Genomic DNA, 21,972 nt, shown 5'->3' with positions numbered 1-21,972 from the left:
TGGAGTATTGTTCGACTCCGCATTACATCAACACGTAGGTTCGCGATCTGGTCCAGGGAGGAAAGTGGCTTTCCTCTAACGGAAGAGATTTGGCATATGCCCCTGCAAGGCTAACCGCGAATTACTCTGTAATTTTTAGCCTATTGTGAGAGTTCATCTGCTTAGGTAGTTTGACACTAAACTACTTCTCTGACATGTCGTCTGAGAACTTCATTCCATGCATGTATCTACTCTGATAACAATAGACATGGCCGAATATGGACTGCACTGGCAATAGAACAATTACTCCCGTACCATCTGAACTAATTCATCATACTCGCCCGTATTCTGCAGCATACTCCAGAAAACGCCTTGCTTCTTAATCAAATTCGCGGGGGAATCGTTTCTTCCAAAGTTAGCCTCCGTGAACAAACCCATGATAAACAAGACAGAGAGGGGATGAACATACTCAATGATCTCGCCTTCAGCCATAACCAGCACCCGGTCATAATCCATGATCGTCCGCAGGCGATGCGCAATCGCGATGATTGTCGGGTCGGGGAACATGCTCCGTAGCAGCTTTTGCAAGTGCATGTCCGTCTCGTGGTCCACGGACGCAGTCGCCTCATCCAGCAGGACGACCTTGGAGCGGCGGCAGACCGCGCGCGCGATACTGAGGACCTGTCGCTGGCCCTGGCTGAAGTTTTCGCCGTTGGCGGCGATGGGGGTGTCGAGGGTGAGGGCGCGGGTTGTTGGTTTGTTGGTGCCCGCTTCTCCGGCGGGGCCGCCGTGCACTTGGATAGAGGTGCAGGCGGATAGAGCAGAGTGCAGCTCCGTCTCGCTCGCTTCTCCGAATGGGTCCAGGTTTGATTGGACGTCACCAGAGAAAAGGACGGGTTCTTGCGGGATGAGGGTGACGCTTGTGCGGAGGCGATGTAGGTGGATCTGGCTGATATCCAGGCCGTCGATTGTGATGCTGCCGGAGGTAAGATGGACGACGCGGAGCAGGGAGAGGCCAAGGGTGCTCTTGCCGCTGCCCGTTCGGCCTACGATGCCGATGCGTTCGCCAGGATTGGCCACGAAGGAGACGTTTCGCAGGACGTCTGGACCTTCGGGCTTATAGCGGGCCGAGACGCTATGAAATTCCACTCTCCCCTGTGTTGGCCAGCTCGCAGGTACGGTGTCCGCTTTGGCGCGCTCCTTGTCAATCGGTTTCTCTTCAGGCTCGATCTCCGCGTATTCGCTTATTCGCTGGAACGAGTTCAGCTCGACCTCAAGTTCGTTCATGGTGCGGACCAACGTTAGAATGGTCTGACTAAGGCCGATGGCGTTAGTCAATGAGAATCCAACGAGGCCCGCGGACCCCGACCAGAAATACGCTACGCATCCCGCCGATGCTGCGACCGACGCTGCGCATAAATCCGATCGGACGGAAACCCAACGGTTGCAGTTGTACTGGGCCTCTGCGGAACGAGCATGAACTGCAAGCTTTTCCGCTAACAGCCTCTGGAAAACCCCCGTCATGCCTTCTCGGGCTCGGATGACAGTCATGCCAGCCAGGGAATCGGTGAAATGGGAGAATATGGGAGAGTAGTTGATGGAGCATAATCTCTTGATCGAAATCTGGGCCCGAGTGTACATCTCCCCAATCAGAAAGCCTATCGTGCAAACCACAGCGGCTGGGAGCCCAAAAATCGGCATGATCGAGGCGATACTCGCTATTCTCAGCAAGAAGCGTAGTCCATTTTCAATGGACATGCGCAGCCAATCAATCAAAACAGTATCCATTGACCTGGTGTCATTTCCAAAGCGGTTTATAGCACGTCCGATAGGATTCTCGTCGAACCAAGAGATCGGCGCGGAGAGCACTGCTTCCACCAGTTTCCTGTGCATCTTCTTGGCGGCCGTCCAGCTCCCGTGTTGATATAGAAGATTATTCGTGATTTGAAGGAGCAGAAAGGATACTATCGCAGCTGCATACACGGCTAGGTAGAACAGTGAGTTAGGATGGTCGTATTTCTCATACGCGCTTGTCCAAATAGACAGCCAATATGTGATTGAAAAGTATGCAAATTGCACCGTGACAGTTGCCAGCATCATGGCCATTGCATACGAGACTCCCCCAAACAACAGCATATAGCGTAAAACTAGGGAAATATTAGCATCGATGACTACGTGGCTCAGCTGGTATAAACTCACATAATGTACGTGGAACGCGACCTGTAGCCGACATTTCTTTGACAATGCGACTTGTCTGTACAGATTGGTCTGCGAAAGGCAAGACATTGACGGTGGCTTCTGATTCGGTAGAAGACCCTTCTGCAGTTGTTGGAGGACCGCTGGTTGCTGCATCTTGTTCTGACCCTTCGACGAGGTCTAGTACACTCCGTGTTTGCGCCCTGGAGGACTCAGACGCCGTTTTAATCACTGAAGCCCTGCCATGGTTGAGCTGAACAATTTGATCGGCGTCCTTCAGGGCGGCCGGCAGGTGCGTGACAAGTACAACGGTCCTGTCGGCTAATAGACCACTGCGGAAACACTTGTCATAAACCAAGGTGGTTGTATGTGTGTCCAGTGCGGAAAAGATGTCATCCAAGAGCAATGTGGATGATCGCGAATACAGAGCTCTGGCGAGAGAGACACGTTGCTTCTGGCCACCTGACAGCGACGTGCCTCTCTCACCCACTAGAGTGAGATCGCCAGCGGGAAGCTGCTGAAGATCCTGGATGAGGCCACTGGCTTCAATGACGGTATTGTACCGGGCCTCGTCAAACGAGCTGTAAAATATTATGTTCTGTCGAATGGTATCATTCTGCAGCCATGGCGACTGTGGTACATAGGCCACATCCTGAGGGCAGGTAGCAGTTCCCGACTCAAGTACAGTCTCACCTAACAATGACAGCAGCAGCGAAGTTTTCCCACTCCCAGTTGGGCCTGCCACGACATTGAGGGCACTCTGCTTGAAGGAAACGGAAATGTCGTGTAGACGGAAATCTGCGATCGGTGTTCGCCGGAAAGTTGCGTGTTTGAGCTCCAACGGTCCGTCTGGATGACGTCTGATCTCGCCTGCGGTGTCAAAAAAGTGATCCACTCGACGAAGCGACTCCGCACCCTGGGCCGAATATCTGCTGATGTTTGAGAGCCAGACGAACTGAGAACGCAGAGTCTCCATGATTGACAACGATGTGAAGGCAACCGGAGCCCGCAGCGGACGATCCGTAAAGAAAACAACGACCGAGAACATGACAAGCAAACTCATCATAGGTAATAGATCACCTGCCATAGAAATGGCGGCCGCAAAGACACTGCGCCTCCAGAGACGTCGTTGCTCCACGTTTCTGATCTCATTGATCGAGGCCACAGCAGCTGGCTCCCATCCGAAGAACTTGAGGGTTCGGATAGAATTCAAGTACTCTGAAATCCGGGCAAGACGGATATCAGTTGCCCTCATCACTGACTGTTGGATGCGTGAGACCCTGCGCGATGCCAGAGCCGGAAGCGGAGTCAAACAGCACAGCGTCAAGACGCCGAATAAGGATGGCCACCCGAGCATCCTGTAGAGGAAGACCATGGCAATGGTAGTGGATATCGGCACCGCAGTGGCTACGTAAAAGATGTCGCGGGAGTTGTATATAGCATCAACGTCGTACGACATCAGACTTGTCACGTTAGCTTGGTTAGTTTTCGATGTGCGCTTCGGGGTATGTGCCTTGTGTCTGGCCGACTCCTGAGGGTGTGGTCGGCCATGTGAATGTACAGAATCATCGTAAATATACGATCGCATAGCCTTGTGATAAATGTCCTGGACAAGCGAGATATTCACGCGCACAAGGAGCCTTGTGGCTGTAAAGATGTACTGTTGATAGCAAAAAGACCGCATCATTGGACCAATGAATAGCAGACTGATCCAGAGCGCAGGATGCACGACTGCGCCAGTCGGGTCTTCCAAGTATGCCAGTAATCGCAGCATGGAAAATGGAGCGAAGAAATCCGCCACAGAAGTAGCCGCGGCCCAGCAAACCATACCTTTAATCTCCGTCTTCAACAGTCGGCACAAAGTTCGAAACGTTTTCCCGCCTTTTTGCCGCTGCTTCTTGATCTTCTCCAGCCACTTCAGTGGTTCGTCATATGATGGAAGCGGCGGCAAGTCATCCATGGTCAGATCTCTCTGGCAGCCACGAAAGATCACATAAGTGATCCACTCATAGGAGCAATAGTAGGAGAACAAAGAGCACGTTTCCTCCGGCGAAACATCCGCCTTCGCCTGGGCATCATGGATTTCGGCATCTGAGATTAAGGGACGGGGCCGAGGACTCGCAAGCACAATTACCAGCATAGCAGCCACGCAGGCTAGTGAGGCACTTGCAAAAGCAGTTGGGCGATAGGTCGAGCCAACAATCACCATTGGGACAAGATCCTTTGCAATTGCTAGGGACAAAGCCACTAAGGTCATCATGTTCAAGTGGCGATGGAAATGAATCCCGTGAATAACACGTTTAAAGCAAAGCCTCGCAACAGCCAATAATACAGTGTAGCTGAAGAATATGAACTGTTTCCAGTCTCCTCTGCGATGTGATTCACCCAAACTGAGACCACAAGCGGCCATCGCAGCCGCCAGGTGCGCAAGTGCAAAGGGTAGGGGGACACTTGTCTCTGGAATTGCAGAGGTAGCATCTATGTGGCCACGGGGCTTCTCCTTGAAAACCCGAACAGCATACTGAACACATGTTGATAGGATAATAACGAGGCATGAAGCAGAGACCGCCCCGAGATGCAGATTTCCAGTGGCGACGAAGGCGGACAGTTTCTGTGTCCGATACTGCCAGAGAGCTCTGGATTCTTACATCAGTTTCAGGCAATTACTAGGAGGACACGAAAGTTAGGCAAACCTTTGCACTTGACCGCTGTCGTCAAAAGCAGAGATATCTTGCGATGTCATAGGAGCTATGACAAATTGCGAAACCCCAGGCAAGAGCTCCATTGCGGACGAGTGCAACATGGGAAAGCAAAAGCTTGTGTACTTTGTAAGATTCACTACCTGACAATCATCAAGCTTGGTTTCCTGAAGACAAAGCAGGAATACCTGTGTAGTGTGTAATGACTGATCGCTAAACGACGGCCATTTGAGGTTGAGTTTATTGTTATTGCACCCTGTCTTGACAAACGGATGATTTATCCATCGTACAAATAGCCGCAGCAGGGCGCACCCCTCCGATACTAGCCAATGGTTCTAACTGGATCGAAAAGCAAAGAAGATAAGCAATCGAATAGCGCAATGGCTGGCTGCAAGGCAACCTGCAGCTGGACCGGAGAAGAAGTTTTGGCGGATGTCGCCGACCACGGTGAAAGGCCGGGAAATCGAGTCATTGGGTCGGAAAATCCACAAACGGGCATCCACAATTCGCAACCTTTTTTATCTCTGGGACTGGTCGAATGAGGAGTCCTGGGCTGCGTTGAAGATGCATACCCCCGGTTCGATGACAGTAAAAGTTGAGACTGAGTGGAGGGGAAAGTGGATGGATTCACTGGCGACTGACAGGAAAGAAGTCCCTAGTCTTGTGCTTTCAAGACAGATTTCTATCCAGTCCTAGCAATAATGATGATTGGTCATAACATATACATTAACTACTTAAGTACCCCGCTGACTGCGCTTTATCTACCCAAGAGTGAAACAAGCCATGGACAAGCACCGGTCGATGACACCATCAGGATCCATCCATGGGTGATGCACCATTTCGATAGAGCCACAGCCGGCTAAGCTCCTTGACCTTCATCTTCCTCCTGATAGAGCCATCTGACTGAAGTAATGGGACATCTGCGTTCACCTCCTCATAAGGAAAGTCAATGTCGTGATGGTCAACACTGTCTCCAGTACCTGTCCCGTCTGCTTTCAGCCGGTGCAACTCATCCAGTGGAACTTCCACTTCCATCTCCATGAATTCGTTTGTATCCAGAGTCTTCATATCTTCCCCTAACGTGAACATGGTATCTAAATGGTGCTGGATGAATTGATGACCGGAACCAGGGCGCACGAAGACTCGTCCCATGTATCGATTCGGAATATCGGCGAAATTCAATATCCCCCAGACACTCACAAAATCCTTGGAGTTTGCATAATGCTCAATTCGGCGAATGGTTTTCGTCGCTATTGCTGCCGGGTTGACCTGTGGCGTTTCGCCTGCGGCTTCATTCCGATGAGCTTGAGACAAGGTTTTAAACGGATTGTTGAAATGGTTCGCCGCGTTACCAAAGGTATAAACCTCGAGATTCTGCAGCAACTCTCGAGGCATCTCATCGAGCAGCCAGTCAATGACCAAGCCTCCCTCAACCCCACCTTGGCTGTGAAGAATGAGGATCACTTTCTTGTACTTCGGATTCAACAAGTCTTCCTTGATGATCGCGTACGCATCCCTCACGTCCGAGGTGGCGTAGGAAAAGTTCCTTTGAATTAAGCACTCGATGACATCGAAAATGATCCCCATTCTGCATTTTTTTTGAACCTGAGTCACCCATAATCAAACTGATGTGTGACGGTAACATAGGGAACCTACGTCGGATTGTGAACACCGGTGATATTTCTACCAAATGTATATGCCAGCCGGTCAAGATTGCTCTGCAGCCAGTGATGTCTTAAAGCAGTCAGCTGAGTTGCAAGATCTCTGACGTGGTATACGAGGACTCACCCGGCTCCGACTCCATTAATGAAGATCCAGTGCTCACGGTCATGTTCCGGACGATGTTCAACGGGGACTTGCGACTGCAAAATCCTGGCACTCCCATTCAAAGCAAACCTGCAAACCACCCAATTCAGAGTTAAAGCAACTGCCATATAGATTCCGATCCCCAGCGCTGGGAAGGCAAGAATAAACAATACGGGTAGTGATAGGAGAAATATGAGCTGATAGATAGCCAAAAGCACATGTACGACGATGTCCCATAGATTCTCCTTGGACGGATAGAGTTCGTCCAGGGCTCCCGAGTTCCATGGCGTCAAGGGTAGTATTATACCAGGCAGGCTCCAGAGACTCCGGAGGAAAAGAAGGATGTCAGCCCACAGCAGTTTCCAAGGCGATGCTGTGTATGGTAAGGGCACATCTTGTTTCTTTCTGGATTGGGAGGGAAGATACGTGACGCTCATACTCGGGATGAGTATCTCCTCGATAGTATGTTTCAGTTCATAAAGCGAATGTGATGGATAGTGGACTCGGGAGCATTGAGAGCGTCGAAGGTGTTCATATAGTTGTTTGTCCAACAGAAGGTTGAGCGCGCACGGCCTCGTGATGTGATCATCTACACACATTCCGGCTGTGTTCATGGCCTGCAGGCTTGGCTGCCCTACCACGCTCGAGTCATAAGCAATAAACCCTGGTCAATCTGGTGGTTTGTCTGATCAAAAGCGATCGAGGTTCAAGCTGCAGGTCATTTTTAGCATGTCTCTGTTGGTGATCGCACTGAACTGGGATGTCTCACAAGATATGTTTCCTTTCCATGATTTGGAGCTCTATATTGGGCTTAAGAGCCCATCGGCGAATTGAGAGACCTGCAACAAAGAAATGATGGATACAGAATATGTTTCTGGATCTCTATTCCCACGGCGTGTCCTTTGTTGAGCTTGTCTTAGACACTTCTGTGACCGCTACAAGCCCAAACTGAGACAATAGCATTGATATCTGAAAGCCTTTGTCTTGAGACTTTCTGACTAGTATAAAATGGCTTCTCTATACCCTGCTCATCTTTGCCAACCATCTTCTCATTATCGATCAACTTCAACATCCTCAACTGCTTTTTCATCGTCATCATCGAACTTCGACCTCTCTTCTTGCCCAACGACAGCTTACCGACACCACAGCTGTGAGGCAACTTTCGTGGACGGAACCCTTTTCGCCAAACTTGAAAGTGCAGACGCCTGCTATATCGAGAATTCGTCAGTAGCCCTTGGACGAGCAGTATCTAAAGCTGCTTGAGTGATTGAGTACGACCTCGCTAAGATGCAGCGCGCAATTCAGATGAGGTACCCTCTGATGGCCACTGACCTCAAGAAATCTCAATTGGCAATGCTAATCCAAATCTTGAACTTACAGCATTCCGTCCACTACACGCACGACAATATGGGACGACTCTTCGAAGTGCGCAGCGAGCTGATCCACCACGCCATCAGAAACCTCCCATCCGAGCTTCGGAAGTCCACCTTGCTCCAAATTCTCCCAAATTCCGTGATTCGCGCCGCGGAGCTGTGTCCCTCACACCAGGGAATCAATCCCTATATCGTTGCGAACATTTGCAGCCTGATCAGAAAAGAAGTCACCGAGCATCTGGACGTCATTGACTGGTACTCAGATAATCTCGACCAAAGCCATGTCAGACTAGTCCGCGCGCTGCAATCCATGCAGGGCATGTGGTCTCTGGTCCCGCTGGGCACTCGTCCTCCGCCGATTGCACCGGCACCTTACCAGGAGAACAGATGCGAAGCATGTATCTTGGCAAGGGTAGTCCAGGAGCCGATGTTCCTGCAGAACCTGCGCGTCGCACTTATCAGCCGGACTAGAACTAGATCCAAACATCGTGCGCCTAGGCTGTTGGCGTTCATTGACCAAGCTATCAACTATTACGGGGATCGCGCTCTACAGTACTGGCATGCAAGCGGCCAAGCGGCATTTGATTTCAAGGCTGCCAGGAAAGCGGCGGTGAGAGCGTACAAGAAGCGCCCGCAGCGCATTCATCGCCGCGAGGACTACACCGATCACCTGCGCAAGCATCCAAAGAACAAAGGCAGGTCTATCAGACTGGAGCCCGGACAGCGAGAGTCAGCTGGGTTCGCAGAGGCACCCGGCTATGTGACAAGTCAACGTAGTAGTGATGATGATGGTGATGACATGCAGTCCATCGTCGTCTACATGGACCACAGCAGCGCTGAGCAGCAAGGCTTATACCGAAACGCCAGCCAAAGAGCGAGGGTGCACTCTCACCACGCCGAGATCGTCAATGAACGGGACACGGTCGCTGACGAGATCATCGCGACCTACGAGGCCTTCGGAGCCAGAGATTGGGCGCCCCGTTCCACTACAAACCTGCCCGCTGGAGTGCCGCCTGTTCATCCCCTATCCGTCCCCGGGGCCGACCACTCGGTGATCTCAGCGTCTCGCTACGATGAGGACCACCCCATGGGTGAACCGAGCTACATGCCTCCGCGCAACAACTCTGACTGGCGGAGTGCCGGTAACGGAGCCGCCCTCGGCACCTTGGAAGCCCTGTCGAAGGAGATCGGGGAATTGGCGCTTGGAGGACCCCCGGGCGAGGACACCGAAGAGCTTGCGGACCGATACTGCGAATTGCTGAGCCCAGTGGCGTATCACTCTGACTCAGAATATAGCGAGACATCTTGGATGGACGACCCGGTGCGTGATGCGGGGCCGGGAGACACTACCTGGGACCTTGTGTGCAAAGAGAGCTATTAACAACTTCCATCGAGTCAGTGGCTGGGGCAAGCGCCCGAGATGTGTCATGCGGTGAGTACTCGCATAATTCAAGAAAGAGGGAAGAATTGCAGGGATCGAGACGTTTAACGGGAATGAGTATTAAGGACGATTGGGAGATTGATTTTTTGGGGTTGTTCCAAGGAAAATCATAGGTTGCACACCGAACGCAAGGGAGATGAGAGGACTCGGGAGAATGTTTGAAGCTTTGTTTCGATAGCAGTTTCGGAGTTTTGGAAAGTCGAGTTGAGAAATATACACATTGCACTGAGTAAAGATATCCAAGTAAAGCTCATTATACAGGACAAAGGACCAAGAATGCATGGTCCACATATTAGTACAGCATGATTCAGTAACATAAAGAATGGCTATGAATAACATCTTTCGCATCGATCGAAGACGTCCAGCAGCTTCGGTTGCTCCATGCGTGAGTTGAGACATAAAAGTATTAAATACTTAGTAATGCAAATTCCGAAACGGATGGTAAATAATCAGGCCTGAAGGACACTGCTTGTCACTCCATGATTGACACCCTTTAGACTGTCAACATGGGGAGACAAAGTCACCGTTTTTCTGCGCAACCGTGCTCGTGCGTTAGAGTCGGCGGGTGCGTCTGGCGAGACGACTGGGCCCTCATACGAATTCTCTTCATTTGAAGATGCTGCCGCTGAAGAGGCATCCTGATCGACTTGTTTCTGTGCCGCCTCTCGAGATCTTTCGTAGCGGAGTTTGACGTCACCCTCCCACTTAGTGTTAAAAAGACGATCCCAGAAAGTGAAGAACGGTTGAGAGAAGTTCGTCTTGATACCCCAGCTTTGATGGTGAATGTCGTGATAGGCCGCATTGTTGTTAGTAAAGTGTTGCAAAGGATCCCAGGGGAAAGCATAGCCGCAATGATCGTCCACAGTCTTGATAGTGGAACATGTGAAGAACCACATGGCCTGACGGTTCGTCATGCGCGTTACCAGAAACCCAATGCCAGCACCAGCAGTATCAAGAAGGAAGCCTTCCACCGGGTGATTATAGAGGGCGCCGAAGGCGTATGGGACATAAAGCCGATGATGGCGAGAGTGGAAAGTGACTGTAAACTGTTAGTGGGAGATCCCCGAGTGACCAAAGCTTCGTAATCAAAGTACATACCGTAAAGCCAGCGATTCAGATGCATCGCCCGGTGGAGGAAATACTGCCAGGTATCGACGATAAACACTCCCACTGTGAACTGTACCGCAGGGATAAAGTACCAGTAGATGAGACTAGCCATTGACAGCTCCCAGTTGGTGAAAGCAGGTACGACCGCTTCAATACCGCTGTCCATAACAAAAGACTGAGTAACTCCTGGATATTGTCCGCCAGCTAGTACACCAGCTAGAATTGCATGGCCGTTCTGAGACAGGCTGCGTGACAGGCCGAAAGCATCGACACCGAACACAGCTAACAGACGTGGAATTGCCTTTTGGGCCAACCGAAGACGGCGAGCCCACATGGCAACATCGTACTCCTCTCGCCCAATGTATTCCACGTCGTCAAAATAGCCGACCACCATACCAGCCAGCGTTTGAATAACCTGTTGTAGAATGACATCTCTGACCACGTCCCAACGCGAGACCTTATTCCGCTTCAAAACCTCGGCCGGCGTATGCAAACGATACTGTGGGAAAAGGTCGTAGACATCAATGACATGGTACACCATAGATAGCCCCCAATATGCGACAATTGGCAGAATCAGAGCAAGAATGTTGTCTGGGATCGGCGCAAGAAGAGGTGGGCGGGGCGTCAGAGTGTAGCTCGGCAGAGGAGGGTAGTCATACTCGATGGATGCGTTGACTGCCATGGCTTGACCGTTACGGCGTCAACGCCTCAAATGCGTAGATGATGGAGGATGAGCGCAATGTGATAAATCCAAGAAATCAACGCATGGATCTGCGAGGTCAGGCAACGAGGGAGGAGGCTGCAGCGATGGCCCTCAGGAGTCACGTTGCGGATACTTTTAGGTGGAAAGGCCGGAGATACGGGAGAGAAGTGCGGAATCAAGCGTACGGAAGTTCGACTTTTCGAAAATGCGAAGAGTCTGAGTCGGAAGATTGGACGCGATGTCGAAAGAATCGACAGTTGGTCGGGAGTCCTTTTTCCCTCAAAAGCGGTCCGCCACAGTCAGGGGACGCGCTGCAATAGGCAGAACTACAACCGAACCGTTTGGATGCTGAGTCAATAGACCAATGTGCGCGAGAAAGGCACTTAGAAATCGACGTTAACCTCCGTCAAGAACAACAAATATAAGAATATGAAATATTAGAAACCTGGTCAGGTGCAGAGATTTGGAGGATAGAAAAAAAGGCCCTAGCAGCCCATCGCGATAAGTAGTAGATCGTCAAGTGGCACCACAAGAACTCAGATCCGGGCCGCCGACTTATCTAATCAACTGGGGATCAGATGCTGGGTGAAAATGTACTGTATGGTACATAGTCTATACACACACTTGTACAGTGTCGAGGCGGAAACCCCAGTGTAACTTATGTATTGTGATTACAATAACATACAGTTCAGTCAGGAGATGCCCCTGATTGTCTTGATCCTAGAGGCAGTCAAACCACCCGTTGCAGTGGTACATTCTGGCCTGAGTTGTGGACCGATCTAGTGATTGTCACAGATTCTATCCCATAGACTATTTAGATCTTGCCCAAATACAAGACAACACCATTCTGGCGTGGCAATTCTGCTTGGTGCTCCTCTGTCAACTGCTGGGCCAGACATGTCCACCAGACCCAAAGAGGCTTAGCTCTATTTTGCCCCTCGAGAATCGTAGGTGAAAAAAAAAGAACCCCACCAAAAGTTGGAACGGGCGCCACTAAAAACTTCTATTTTACCCCCTCTCTTTGGGTTCTTTTCCAGCTACCTGTTTTCTTCTCTTCCCTTTCCTTCTCTTGACCTGTCCAGCCGTGTGCCAATTTCTTCTATCTTCACCCTTTCTCCTTTTGTTGTGAAGTTTTTCTCTCATCACATAATTCAAAATGATCATTTACAAGGTATGTACCTTTGCTTTGGACCTTACCCCACTATCATGTCGGATGGCATGCATATAGGCGCAAGTTACTGACGGACGTTCTTTTGCTCATATAGGATATCATCTCTGGAGACGAGGTTCTCTCCGACAACTTCAAGATCAAGGAGGTTGACGGTGTCCTCTACGAGTGCGACTGCCGCAAGTACCTCAAGCGGAAGAACGAGGACATCCAGCTTGAGGGTGCTAACCCCTCCGCTGAGGAGGGTGACGATGATGCCGGCGGTGATGGTGAGGAGGTCATGGTTCACGACATTGAGGATCAGTTCCGTCTCGTTTGGCTGAAGACCGAGGAGGGCATGAAGCCTTCCAAGGATGCCTTCAAGAGCCACCTGAAGAGTATGTCGCCCCTCTTGAGTCTACCATTTCTGGCATTTCAAGCAGACTCGCTGACGCCGGGTTTCTAGCCTACATGAAGAAGGTTCTCGCCAAGCTCCAGGAGAAGGGTGTTCCCGAAGCGGAGATCGATGCTTTCAAGAAGGGTGCTCCCGCTGCCGTCAAGAAGATCCTTGCCAACTATGACAACTACGATGTCCTGATGGGCCACTCCATGGACGGTGATGCTATGTATGTTATGTCCTCTGTGATGAAACAATAGAATCTTTTACTAACCGATTACCAGGCACGTCCTGATTGACTTCCGTGAGGACGGTGTCACCCCCTACGCCACTCTCTGGAAGCACGGTCTCGAGGAGATGAAGGTTTAAATGTTCTGCAGTTATGAAGAATCTCATGATCCAAAATTAGGGAATTGGAGTCCGCGGTTGTTTCTAATTCAAGCATACTGATGAGATTTAAGTGCTATTTGCCTCATCTCCGAAGTTTATACCACGCATCTAGCTATCTTTCTGTTATAGCTCCACTACACCGCATCTTCCATATCCTTCCAATATAGTTACGCCTCATGAATCCCATATCTGTTATGTCCTACCCGCCTGTTGGATACTTGCAAATAGAATCATACTTCTACCTTTAGCCTCAATCAATATCATGAAATTTATATATACAATAGGAAATTTTGAGCTTATGTACAGTTTGGTGGTGAATAACGACAGTAGACACGCCAATCAATCACCAAAATCAGCAATACGAGAACCACTCCGGATCTCGCACATCACTCATCCCCGTATCAGTCTTCCCAGCAGCCGTATGGTCACCAACATCCCGTGTATTAGCCAGGTCGGCAAACTCGAATCCGGAGACTGGATCGAGCTCCATCAGCTCGTCCGCAACAGGGAGATGCTGTCCAAAAACTGCATCCCACTCCGCCCAGTCGAAGTTCAGGTTTGGATCAACCATGCTTGGAGGCGTGGGTGCTGCTCCTGGTTGTGAGGCAGGCAAGGACGTATCAATATAAGGCAAGGTGGCTGAGGATGACGTGAAGGTGGGCTGAGCGAAGGGTTTAGTCGAGCTGAGCGGTGGTATACTTGCCGGGGGAGAAATAGTCGAGCCAGTGAAAGTTGGTTCGATCGTGGGGATGGATGTTGCAGGGGACGTAGAGAAACGGAGATCAGAAACCACCCGGGGAGATGCAGGGACTGCACTTGGGACTGGAGGAGGTAGTTGGTATCTCAGAGGACTGGGCCGAGGGGCTAGATGAGAGCGTGTCATATTGTAGAACAATTTCGAGAAATCCGTCAGCTGCTTTCGTGAGGTCAATGGTGGAATAGTGGACGGGTTGCCGGACGCTTGGGTGGGGTATGCGTTTGAGACTGGAGAGTATTCGGGAGGTGTGGAGGGCACGCCCGCTCGGATCTGAGCTTGTTCGGTCCATAACCGCTGTGGATCTAGGCCTGCTTTTTGCCACGCCTTCTGGCGCAGTCGTCGGATCATATCCCATGCTTCGCGGCCTCCATCTTTCAAAGGTCGCTGAGTCGTGATGCCATCCTCTCCGCCGACGACACCCCCGTCAGGACCTGAAAGTGAGAATATCTTGTCGATGAATGCCCGTGACTTGGAAGCCTCGGAGCTATACGGTCGTTCGTAGAGATCGATCAACATGATCATGGTCGCGTGCATCGGCTGATGATTGCCGGGCCAGCTCCATTGAAAGGGCTGGAAATCTGGATCAGTGGCCAGAGATATAAACTTTTCCATGAAGCCATGACAGTGACGCAGGGCGCTACCCTCTATCAGCGTCTTTCATTACAGCCCTGGAGAGCATCATCAGACTTACCTCTGTCTAGCCGTCGGCCAGATACGGCTTTTGGCGTTCTTCAGAAACGGTTGATAAGCGACACAGAAAGCCTGTCCAGAGACCTCAGCAATAATTCAATGATGTGGGCCTTCGCATCTTACCTTGTCAATGAAAAGCGAGAGAAGTATTCTCGCCCACTTGTGAAAAGCTACGAGAACATGAGAATGATATTGTTCTGAACACCCATTCGGGCCGTCACCAGGTAATTCGGTGTCACCGGACCGAGCCTCAACCGGGGAGCGGGATGCGAAGGATCGGGATCTGTCCGAGTTAAGCGAGTGAATCTCTTGGTTCTTCGCTTCAGGAATTCTGTTGATGATCGAGTTTAGTTTGAACTGGAGATCGACCAATATGGATCGAAGCTCCTCCATGTCTCTTCGTGTGACAGGCTCAGTGCCCAGTTGGATCTTCATTATACGACGGACAGCACCTTGAAATGCCAAGTCAGCCATCTCGCCCGTAAACAAGGTGCTGGAGGTCACTTACGAGCCATGATATATTTGCCCCTTGCTGATAGATAGTACACGTTTACCATCGATGGTCCGCCACAGATCGTCGGATCATCTGGGTTATCTCGTGGCCGCAGACCAGCAGTGACCAATCTCTCATACTGTTCGGCTTCAGCGGTGCCCAAGAGCGTGTCTTTGACTTCACTGGTCTCCTGAACATCCCAGTACTTTTCGTCACTGACGAGAGGTGGAAGTCCACTGGACATGGCTACAACACCATCCATATGCACAATATGCCACCATATCCGGCGACGGTACTCTGCTTCGCAGGGTTCAATGCCGAAATTAGCAGGGTCCCGATGCAGGCCCATTGTTTGTGCAACACGCATAGAAAGACTTATGAATAAACTGCTCGTCAAAGGTTCTTCTTCTCTGGAGAGAATTGTCTGTACTAGAAGATAGGCAGCAAGGCCCTGTAATGATGGGCTTCGTGGAAAGGATATTTCGGTCAACCACCGTGTAACCTCGTCGTGGTAGGTCTTGGAAAGCGCAGAACGTGACGAGACATTAAACTCGGCCTTGATCATCCGTATTGAGATCGTGACTGAGCCGCCATACCAGATAGCGTAGAGTAGCGGGATGAAAGATGGATCTGGACAAGGCTCCCCGGAGTAGCTGCTATAATCATACCAATCCCAAAAAGCATTATACAGTTTCAGAATAGTAGGTGGGTGAATGACCGGACTTATAGCATGGACCCCAGACATGAAGCCTTTGTAGAGTATATGGCTTTGTCGTTTGGTAGGCATATGGTCAAGCATATCGGGCTCGACCACCTTGTCCTTGGCGGACGGCGACTCGCTCGAGGGGAACAAGATGGACTTCTGGAAGGTCTCTCCACGAGAGACCCTGTCTCCAACTATCGCGTCGGGACTTTCCGCTGATATCGAGCTCTTCCACTGACGGTCCGGCGTCGTGACCACCTCATCACTGTAGTTTTCGTTGCGCGCGGACTCGTGTGAGCGATTTTGGTCTCTGAGCAGTTGATTGAGTTCATTGATCTGCTTTTTTTCAGCTTGGGCCCCCAAGGTTAGATTACTTCAAGAATCAAAACTTACCTCCTGGGAGATATAAGCCCAATAAGTCGTCCCCACATATCTAGTGCTTGTTCAGCCGAGCGTCCAGCTGCCCACGGCTCACGCGTAAAACTTACCTCGACCTTCCGCCGTCCTCCAAACTTAGATGGCCTATATTCAAGCTCCCGACCGGGTCGACCAGGTCAGTAGCATGACCAGCCGGTATAGGGAATTCGTCTCCGCTTGAGTCGACGCCGCCGCGACGGGGACTGTCAGGTTGCGAATTGGCAGAGGACATCGGTTGTTCACAGTTCGCTTGTCTGATTTCCGCGCTCATGGCCTCCATGCTCGTCCGTTGTTCCAGCAGCTGCCGCTCCATCTGCTCCCGCGGCTGATCTGTCTTGCTCAGTCGCTCTATCATCGAAGCCAACTTGTCAAGCCGAGCCTCGATCGCCTGTGACCCGATCTTCTTCCCGTCATAGTGCTCCGTTTGCCTCAGCTCGCCCTGAACCAACTGTATATCATCGATATCCCGGTCCAACGGTCGAGAAGTCTCTCTTCTTCGCTTGACGCCATGAGCGGTCTTGTCTTGACCACTGCGCGAGGCAGCGTCTTTCTGTAGCGTTGCATCGTAAACGCACTCGGTCTCGTTCTTCGCGCAATTTCCGCAGACTGGATGTACCTTTGTCACTTTTAGCATGACCTCCAAATGACAACAATGTAAGCGACGACAACCGAGGCGCATACCTTGTCGCATTTCACCTTTCGCCTCCGACAAGTATGACAACTGTAACTCGCGCGGTTCCGAGTAATCTGGCGGCCCGCCGCACGACGAGTTTTACCTGTCGCAGTTCTGCTCGGCGCAGGAGAACAAAAGAATGGCCGAGGGGAGTTGGTGTCGGGTTGAAGCTGAAGCGAGGGCCCCAGATTCGGGGACCCGTAGCTGGGCAGGTTTCTCGTGGGGTCTGTGTTCATGATCCCTCGGTCGGGGGAAGGCCGGCGTCGTCACTTCAATCCATCAAGGCGTAGGGATCGATATGCCGCACGCGACTTGGCATCTGCAGCGGGAATGTTCGTTGATGTACATAAGGTTTCTGAGTCACGGATCGGATGGTTTGTTGGAAATTAATACGACTACGGATCTGGGGAGATGACGCTGCCGGGGCCAACGTTGGTTATCGGAGACCATCAACCAATGACGATTGCGGTGTATGAAGTTGCTAGCTTTAACCATTCTAGACCTTCTTTAGTTACTATGTGCAACAAGATAGCCTACAGGGTAAATTTGAATGCCAGTCTGGCAGATGAATTTTATTGTAATCTTCATTGGAGATAATCAAGCTGTCATGAATTCATGAGTCTGTATCAGGGAACAACATAGGAAATGCCGTCTAGTCACCCACAAGAACGCCTTTCGCCCATGCAATGCACCCAGAAGAGCAATAGATACAAGAATCAGATAGGTGACGGTATTATATAAAGCTGTCGACATCAGGCCTTGCCCTTCTTCTTATCCTTCTTCTTTTTTTCGCTGCCACTCGCGGCGGACGGTTCGCCCATCAGGCCAGCAAGATTGGGCATACCGGGGATCTGAGGCATTCCAGGCATTCCTCCCATGCTCTGCATCTCAGCCATGGCATCTTTGAGGGGGTTATCGCTAACACCTCCGCCACTGTAAGCGGGGGAATGGATCGGCAGGATCTTTCCGATCTTCCAGCCTCGGGGAGCTGGAGGAGCACCAGGGAGCTTCTCTGGCATTGGGAGGCCTCTGATTCTCAGACGGTAGGGTGATTCTTCGGTCGTGGGGTGAGCTTTGAGATACTGCGCAACGAGGATATAGAGATGGTGCTCTACAGCCAGTTAGTCTTAATTCGCGATCTGCGAGAGTGGAGAAAGGAATCGGGGAATCGAAAAGTAGCCAGGGGCAGTGCACATACTGTTCTTGATCTTAGGATTGATAAGGTTACCATCCTCGTCCTTCAACATAACCCGCACTCGTCCCGGATTTGCCCAGTCCTTCGGGTGTAACTTCTCCGGCTCAAAGCCAACATTAAGGCCCAGCATCTGTACAGCATCGACAATGTCCCGAGCCAACGGATTCTCAGTGGCAAGCTCTATGCCGACCTTGCGGCCTTCGGCGCGGGATCGAGTCTTGTCGAAGTAAACTGGATATAAACATTGAAAATGCTTTGGGATCTCTCGGCGAGGCTCAGGAGCCGGTCTCATTGGGATATTCGAAGCGCCGGGAGGAGGTATTGCAGCAGGGGAAAGGATGGAGGCTGAGGGGTCGGAGGGAGCGACCTCTTCTGGGTCTGAGTCGTAGACCTCCTCGACTTGCGCGCGTCGTGACATTTTGCTGGGCGCTAATGTTGTTAATATCGGCGCAAAAAAAACACTGAAGAAATACTATGAGTCAGAGCAGCGCAGCGATTGTTGGGGACGCGTTTAAGAGTAGTGGTGGTCGTTGGGACATGGAAGTCTGTCTTCTGAATGTTACTGTGCGGAACGGGGTTTTAGTGCGAAGCGGAGAGCTCATGGTCCTTGTCAACAGTTTCCGCCTTACAGCTGCATCACAGCATGTCGTCTCCATACCACTACAAGATGGAGTCTGAATCTCAAGCAGAGGTCTCTTTAGTATCCTTGGCGATGTGCGAATTGCTGACTTTAAGGTCCTGACAGAGTTTTGAGGCAAATCGAAAAAATGTACACAGCCACCCACACACCTGCCAATCTGCAGGACGCTGCTAAATGGGGATCGATCGACTGAACGAGCAGATATAGGAACCTTCAAGGGGTCACATGCTATATGCTACTCCCAGCTCGGCATCCCTTCCTTTTGTGACTTGGCCTAACAGCTCTGTGGGATTAACTAAAGAGAACGCAGTCGGCTTCGGAGACTCAGTCATACTACTTTTTCTATTCGGCTTCAACAAAAAGCTGAGTGTAGCGGTCACGCCAGTAATGCAGCTAGGTCGTATGTTATGGCCTTTTGCATCGGTCTTCAACTGTTCATTCAGCGATGCCCAATTGCTACTATAATTGGGAACTTCCTCTTCACCATCGCACAATTCGAACATCAAGCAAAATATGGCCAGAACCCCCTTGCATCATGCAAGTCGGGACATTGAACCATTCACCATATGGTCATATCAGTCTTGATCAGGTGTCATTCCTTGCGATTGGGCTCAGGCACCGATTCTGTCGGCGGTCAAGGTCAACCAGAACAGCTCTCTCATTGACAGAATCAAGTCATGACAGAACAATGCGCAACCATCCTTGATCGGGTAGCCCTTATGCGAGCCAGCTGGGTATTCCTTTTCCAATGTGATATGCTGCTGAAGTCGGAGATTGTGGTATCTGATAGAAGATAGACAAGCGGCATAGGGTATACAGGTCATTTGCAAGCTTAACGTCTCCTCTCTGTTAGACAACCATGCGGGGTATTCGGCGCCATTATGGATAACCTGCATGATGGACTTTGAGTCATTATCGCCGATGTCAATGCTTTGGAGTTCACATCAAACTTCGTGATGGGATTCCATGAGATCCATTTTAAGAATTCGCCAACGTTGTAACCATCATCTCCAGCCGATGAGAAGACAACTTATGGATATCCATTTCATCAAGCTAGTGTAAAGTAGTATTGCAAGGCATCCATCCTCTTACACGTGTACAGTCCATACGTCCCCTCAATTTGGGATTCGTCCAGCTTATGCAGGAGTGATAGGTATTTAATATCTAGGCGACAAAGCTGATTCGACCAGACTTAACCGAAAAATGCCGAAGAAAGGATAGCGTGATGGTTTGTCGGCGGTCAATGCCAATTATAGTCTCGGCTTTATGGAGTACATTAATCGGCATGCCGAAGCGCCCCGCATTTGGAGAACAAAAGTTGGGGTGTGAGGGAGATGTTGGCGATAACGGCACCACCCCAGTACAGTGGGCTGCACTCGTATAAATAGGTTCTTCTTTCTTACCATCTGCGATTCTTTGTGCTGCTTAACCCAACCTACTCATCATTGGATTGGCCTTACTTTCATTCCACATCTTCTGGCATAAGTACCAAAGCTTCTTTCAGTATGACTCAAACGGGTGTGTATTAACCTAAAGGTACATCCATGGTCCTCGGCCTAACATCGCATAGCATCCAATACTCGCAGTGCTGTTCTGCATAGAGACACACGCTTTATTCCCAAGAAAGCCGTCGGCGGTAAAGGCAGCTATATCTTCTTGGAGGACGGATCCAAATTCCTCGATTCCACAGGCGGTGCTGCCGTTTCTTGTCTAGGCCACGGCCACGAGAAGGCAACTCAGGCTGTTACTAACCAGCTCAATCAGCTTGCCTACTGCCACACTGCTTTCTTTGGTACCGAGGTATCGGAAGAACTTGCTCGTTTCCTTTGTGATTCGACGGGGGGCAAGCTTTCCAAGCTCTATGTCGTCAGCTCTGGTGCGCGACCGTCTCAAGTTTAAGACCAGAAATACACCAACCTGCTAACTTAGTCGGTCACACACACAGGCTCCGAGGCCGTCGAGGCAGCACTCAAACTTGCCCGCCAGTACTTCCTCGAATTATCGCCCGCCCAACCGCAACGAACCCGGTTTATCGCGCGCCTGCCGTCCTATCATGGAATCACACTCGGCGCCCTAGCAACAGGAGGCCACGTCCTACGTCGCCAGCCATTTGAGCCTCTTCTCGCGCAAAACACCTCGCACGTCTCGCCATGTTACGCTTACCGCGGAAAGAAAGAGCATGAATCGGACGCAGATTACGTCGCGCGACTAGCTGCAGAGCTGGATGCGGAGTTCCAGCGAGTGGGACCAGAGACGGTTTGCGCCTTTATCGCTGAGCCGGTAGTCGGTGCGGTGAGTACTCCACGAGCAATCCATCAGTAATCACCGTTAGCCTGACATGCTGATCCTAATCCCGACATTCTGGATATCAAGGCCCTCGGCGCCGTCCCTGCCGTCCCAGGCTACTTTCCGGCCATGAAAGCCATCTGTGAAAAATACGGAGCGCTTTTCATTCTCGACGAAGTGATGTGCGGCATGGGTCGGTGCGGCACCTTGCACGCATGGGAAGACGAGGGTGTTGTTCCCGACCTACAGACTATCGGTAAGGCACTCGGAGGAGGATACGCCCCAGTTTCTGGTCTCTTGATCAGCGAGAAGATTGTGCAGGCGATGGACAAGGGCACTGGCGTCTTTCGACATGGACAGACGTACCAAGGTCACCCCGTCGCTTGTGCGGCTGCGTTGGCCGTTCAGAAGACTATCAAGGAAGAAAACCTGCTTGAGAATGTGCGGGCCATGGGTGCTTACCTGGAAAATCGACTCAGAGAGCGTTTGCAGGCGCATCCGAACGTGGGGGATATACGAGGGAAGGGGCTGTTCTGGGGAGTACGTCGCCATCTTTCTATGCGTATCGAAAGGAGGAACATGACTGACGCTGTTAATAGATTGAGTTCGTCAAGGACAAGACCACAAAGGAGCCTTTTGCTCCAGAGACTGCCGTTGCCTTCCACGTCCAAGAGACTGGCATGAAGCCTGTCCATGGGATCTCCTTATATGCAGCGAGCGGATGCGTCGATGGCATACGCGGTGACCATGTCCTTCTCGCTCCTCCTTATAATGTGACTAAGGACGAAATTGATATCATCGTTGAGACGGCGGGTAAGGTGATTGAAGAGGTTTTCGTGAACATCGGCATTATCTAGAAGACAGTAATACTTGACAGCAG

General features: G+C 50.9%; 8 protein-coding genes across 8 annotated transcripts; 3 read left to right on the top strand and 5 right to left on the bottom strand.

Moving 5' to 3' along the window:
* Positions 1-160: 160 nt before the first annotated feature.
* AFUA_1G16880 (uncharacterized protein) lies at positions 161-5,192 on the bottom strand. The gene is made up of 4 exons (XM_077804007.1): positions 4,869-5,192; positions 2,179-4,811; positions 449-2,126; positions 161-385 (listed from the first exon to the last, which is right to left on the bottom strand). The coding sequence occupies exons 1-4, from the start codon at positions 4,976-4,978 to the stop codon at positions 283-285; spliced, it is 4,524 nt and encodes a 1,507-aa protein (XP_077660174.1). The 5' UTR covers positions 4,979-5,192; the 3' UTR covers positions 161-282.
* A 378-nt stretch (positions 5,193-5,570) lies between these two features.
* On the bottom strand, positions 5,571-7,391 carry AFUA_1G16870 (uncharacterized protein). Its single transcript, XM_077804006.1, has 3 exons — positions 6,663-7,391; positions 6,531-6,608; positions 5,571-6,462 (listed from the first exon to the last, which is right to left on the bottom strand). Exons 1-3 carry the CDS (start codon positions 7,292-7,294, stop codon positions 5,685-5,687), a joined length of 1,488 nt encoding a protein of 495 aa, XP_077660173.1. The 5' UTR covers positions 7,295-7,391; the 3' UTR covers positions 5,571-5,684.
* Positions 7,392-7,967: 576 nt separating this feature from the next.
* Positions 7,968-9,434, top strand: AFUA_1G16860 (uncharacterized protein; the record flags this gene model as incomplete). Its single annotated transcript, XM_747961.1, has 1 exon — positions 7,968-9,434. One exon carries the CDS (start codon positions 7,968-7,970, stop codon positions 9,432-9,434), a length of 1,467 nt encoding a protein of 488 aa, XP_753054.1.
* Positions 9,435-9,943: 509 nt separating this feature from the next.
* On the bottom strand, positions 9,944-11,868 carry sur2 (sphingosine hydroxylase; the record flags this gene model as incomplete). Its single annotated transcript, XM_747960.2, has 2 exons — positions 10,593-11,868; positions 9,944-10,533 (listed from the first exon to the last, which is right to left on the bottom strand). Exons 1-2 carry the CDS (start codon positions 11,281-11,283, stop codon positions 9,944-9,946), a joined length of 1,281 nt encoding a protein of 426 aa, XP_753053.1. The 5' UTR covers positions 11,284-11,868.
* Positions 11,869-12,077: 209 nt separating this feature from the next.
* On the top strand, positions 12,078-13,440 carry AFUA_1G16840 (translationally-controlled tumor protein). Its single transcript, XM_747959.2, has 4 exons — positions 12,078-12,475; positions 12,570-12,849; positions 12,918-13,077; positions 13,133-13,440. Exons 1-4 carry the CDS (start codon positions 12,461-12,463, stop codon positions 13,215-13,217), a joined length of 540 nt encoding a protein of 179 aa, XP_753052.1. The 5' UTR covers positions 12,078-12,460; the 3' UTR covers positions 13,218-13,440.
* Positions 13,441-13,590: 150 nt separating this feature from the next.
* On the bottom strand, positions 13,591-17,358 carry AFUA_1G16830 (putative C6 transcription factor; the record flags this gene model as incomplete). Its single annotated transcript, XM_747958.2, has 7 exons — positions 16,980-17,358; positions 16,370-16,914; positions 16,275-16,314; positions 15,194-16,217; positions 14,809-15,137; positions 14,687-14,757; positions 13,591-14,632 (listed from the first exon to the last, which is right to left on the bottom strand). Exons 1-7 carry the CDS (start codon positions 17,205-17,207, stop codon positions 13,591-13,593), a joined length of 3,279 nt encoding a protein of 1,092 aa, XP_753051.2. The 5' UTR covers positions 17,208-17,358.
* Positions 17,359-17,523: 165 nt separating this feature from the next.
* Positions 17,524-20,068, bottom strand: AFUA_1G16820 (RNA-binding signal recognition particle subunit SEC65). Its single transcript, XM_747957.2, has 2 exons — positions 18,170-20,068; positions 17,524-18,082 (listed from the first exon to the last, which is right to left on the bottom strand). The coding sequence occupies exons 1-2, from the start codon at positions 18,582-18,584 to the stop codon at positions 17,724-17,726; spliced, it is 774 nt and encodes a 257-aa protein (XP_753050.1). The 5' UTR covers positions 18,585-20,068; the 3' UTR covers positions 17,524-17,723.
* A 23-nt stretch (positions 20,069-20,091) lies between these two features.
* Positions 20,092-21,949, top strand: AFUA_1G16810 (aminotransferase, class III; the record flags this gene model as incomplete). Its single annotated transcript, XM_747956.1, has 5 exons — positions 20,092-20,171; positions 20,393-20,682; positions 20,752-21,098; positions 21,180-21,632; positions 21,692-21,949. The coding sequence occupies 5 exons, from the start codon at positions 20,092-20,094 to the stop codon at positions 21,947-21,949; spliced, it is 1,428 nt and encodes a 475-aa protein (XP_753049.1).
* Between the last annotated feature and the right edge of the window lie 23 nt (positions 21,950-21,972).

This window comes from Aspergillus fumigatus, chromosome 1 (genome assembly GCF_000002655.1).
Source record: "Aspergillus fumigatus Af293 chromosome 1, whole genome shotgun sequence".
NCBI lineage: Eukaryota > Fungi > Ascomycota > Eurotiomycetes > Eurotiales > Aspergillaceae > Aspergillus > Aspergillus fumigatus.
Note: the sequence above shows the minus strand (reverse complement) of the source record. Positions and strands in the feature narration are given on the sequence as shown.

Coding starts and splice junctions, on each gene's coding strand:
- AFUA_1G16880 (XM_077804007.1), bottom strand. CDS start 4,978: ATGTTGCACTCGTCCGCAATGGAGCTCTTGCCTGGGGTTTCGCAATTT. Junction 4,812..4,868: donor GACAGCGGTCAAGTGCAAAG/GTTTGCCTAACT, acceptor GTAAGAATCCAG/AGCTCTCTGGCAGTATCGGA. Junction 2,127..2,178: donor TCGCGTTCCACGTACATTAT/GTGAGTTTATAC, acceptor ATATTTCCCTAG/TTTTACGCTATATGCTGTTG.
- AFUA_1G16870 (XM_077804006.1), bottom strand. CDS start 7,294: ATGAACACAGCCGGAATGTGTGTAGATGATCACATCACGAGGCCGTGC. Junction 6,609..6,662: donor ATTAATGGAGTCGGAGCCGG/GTGAGTCCTCGT, acceptor GACTGCTTTAAG/ACATCACTGGCTGCAGAGCA. Junction 6,463..6,530: donor ACCGGTGTTCACAATCCGAC/GTAGGTTCCCTA, acceptor AAAAAAATGCAG/AATGGGGATCATTTTCGATG.
- AFUA_1G16840 (XM_747959.2), top strand. Junction 12,850..12,917: donor CTTCAAGAGCCACCTGAAGA/GTATGTCGCCCC, acceptor CCGGGTTTCTAG/CCTACATGAAGAAGGTTCTC. Junction 13,078..13,132: donor TCCATGGACGGTGATGCTAT/GTATGTTATGTC, acceptor ACCGATTACCAG/GCACGTCCTGATTGACTTCC.
- AFUA_1G16820 (XM_747957.2), bottom strand. CDS start 18,584: ATGTCACGACGCGCGCAAGTCGAGGAGGTCTACGACTCAGACCCAGAA. Junction 18,083..18,169: donor CAATCCTAAGATCAAGAACA/GTATGTGCACTG, acceptor AACTGGCTGTAG/AGCACCATCTCTATATCCTC.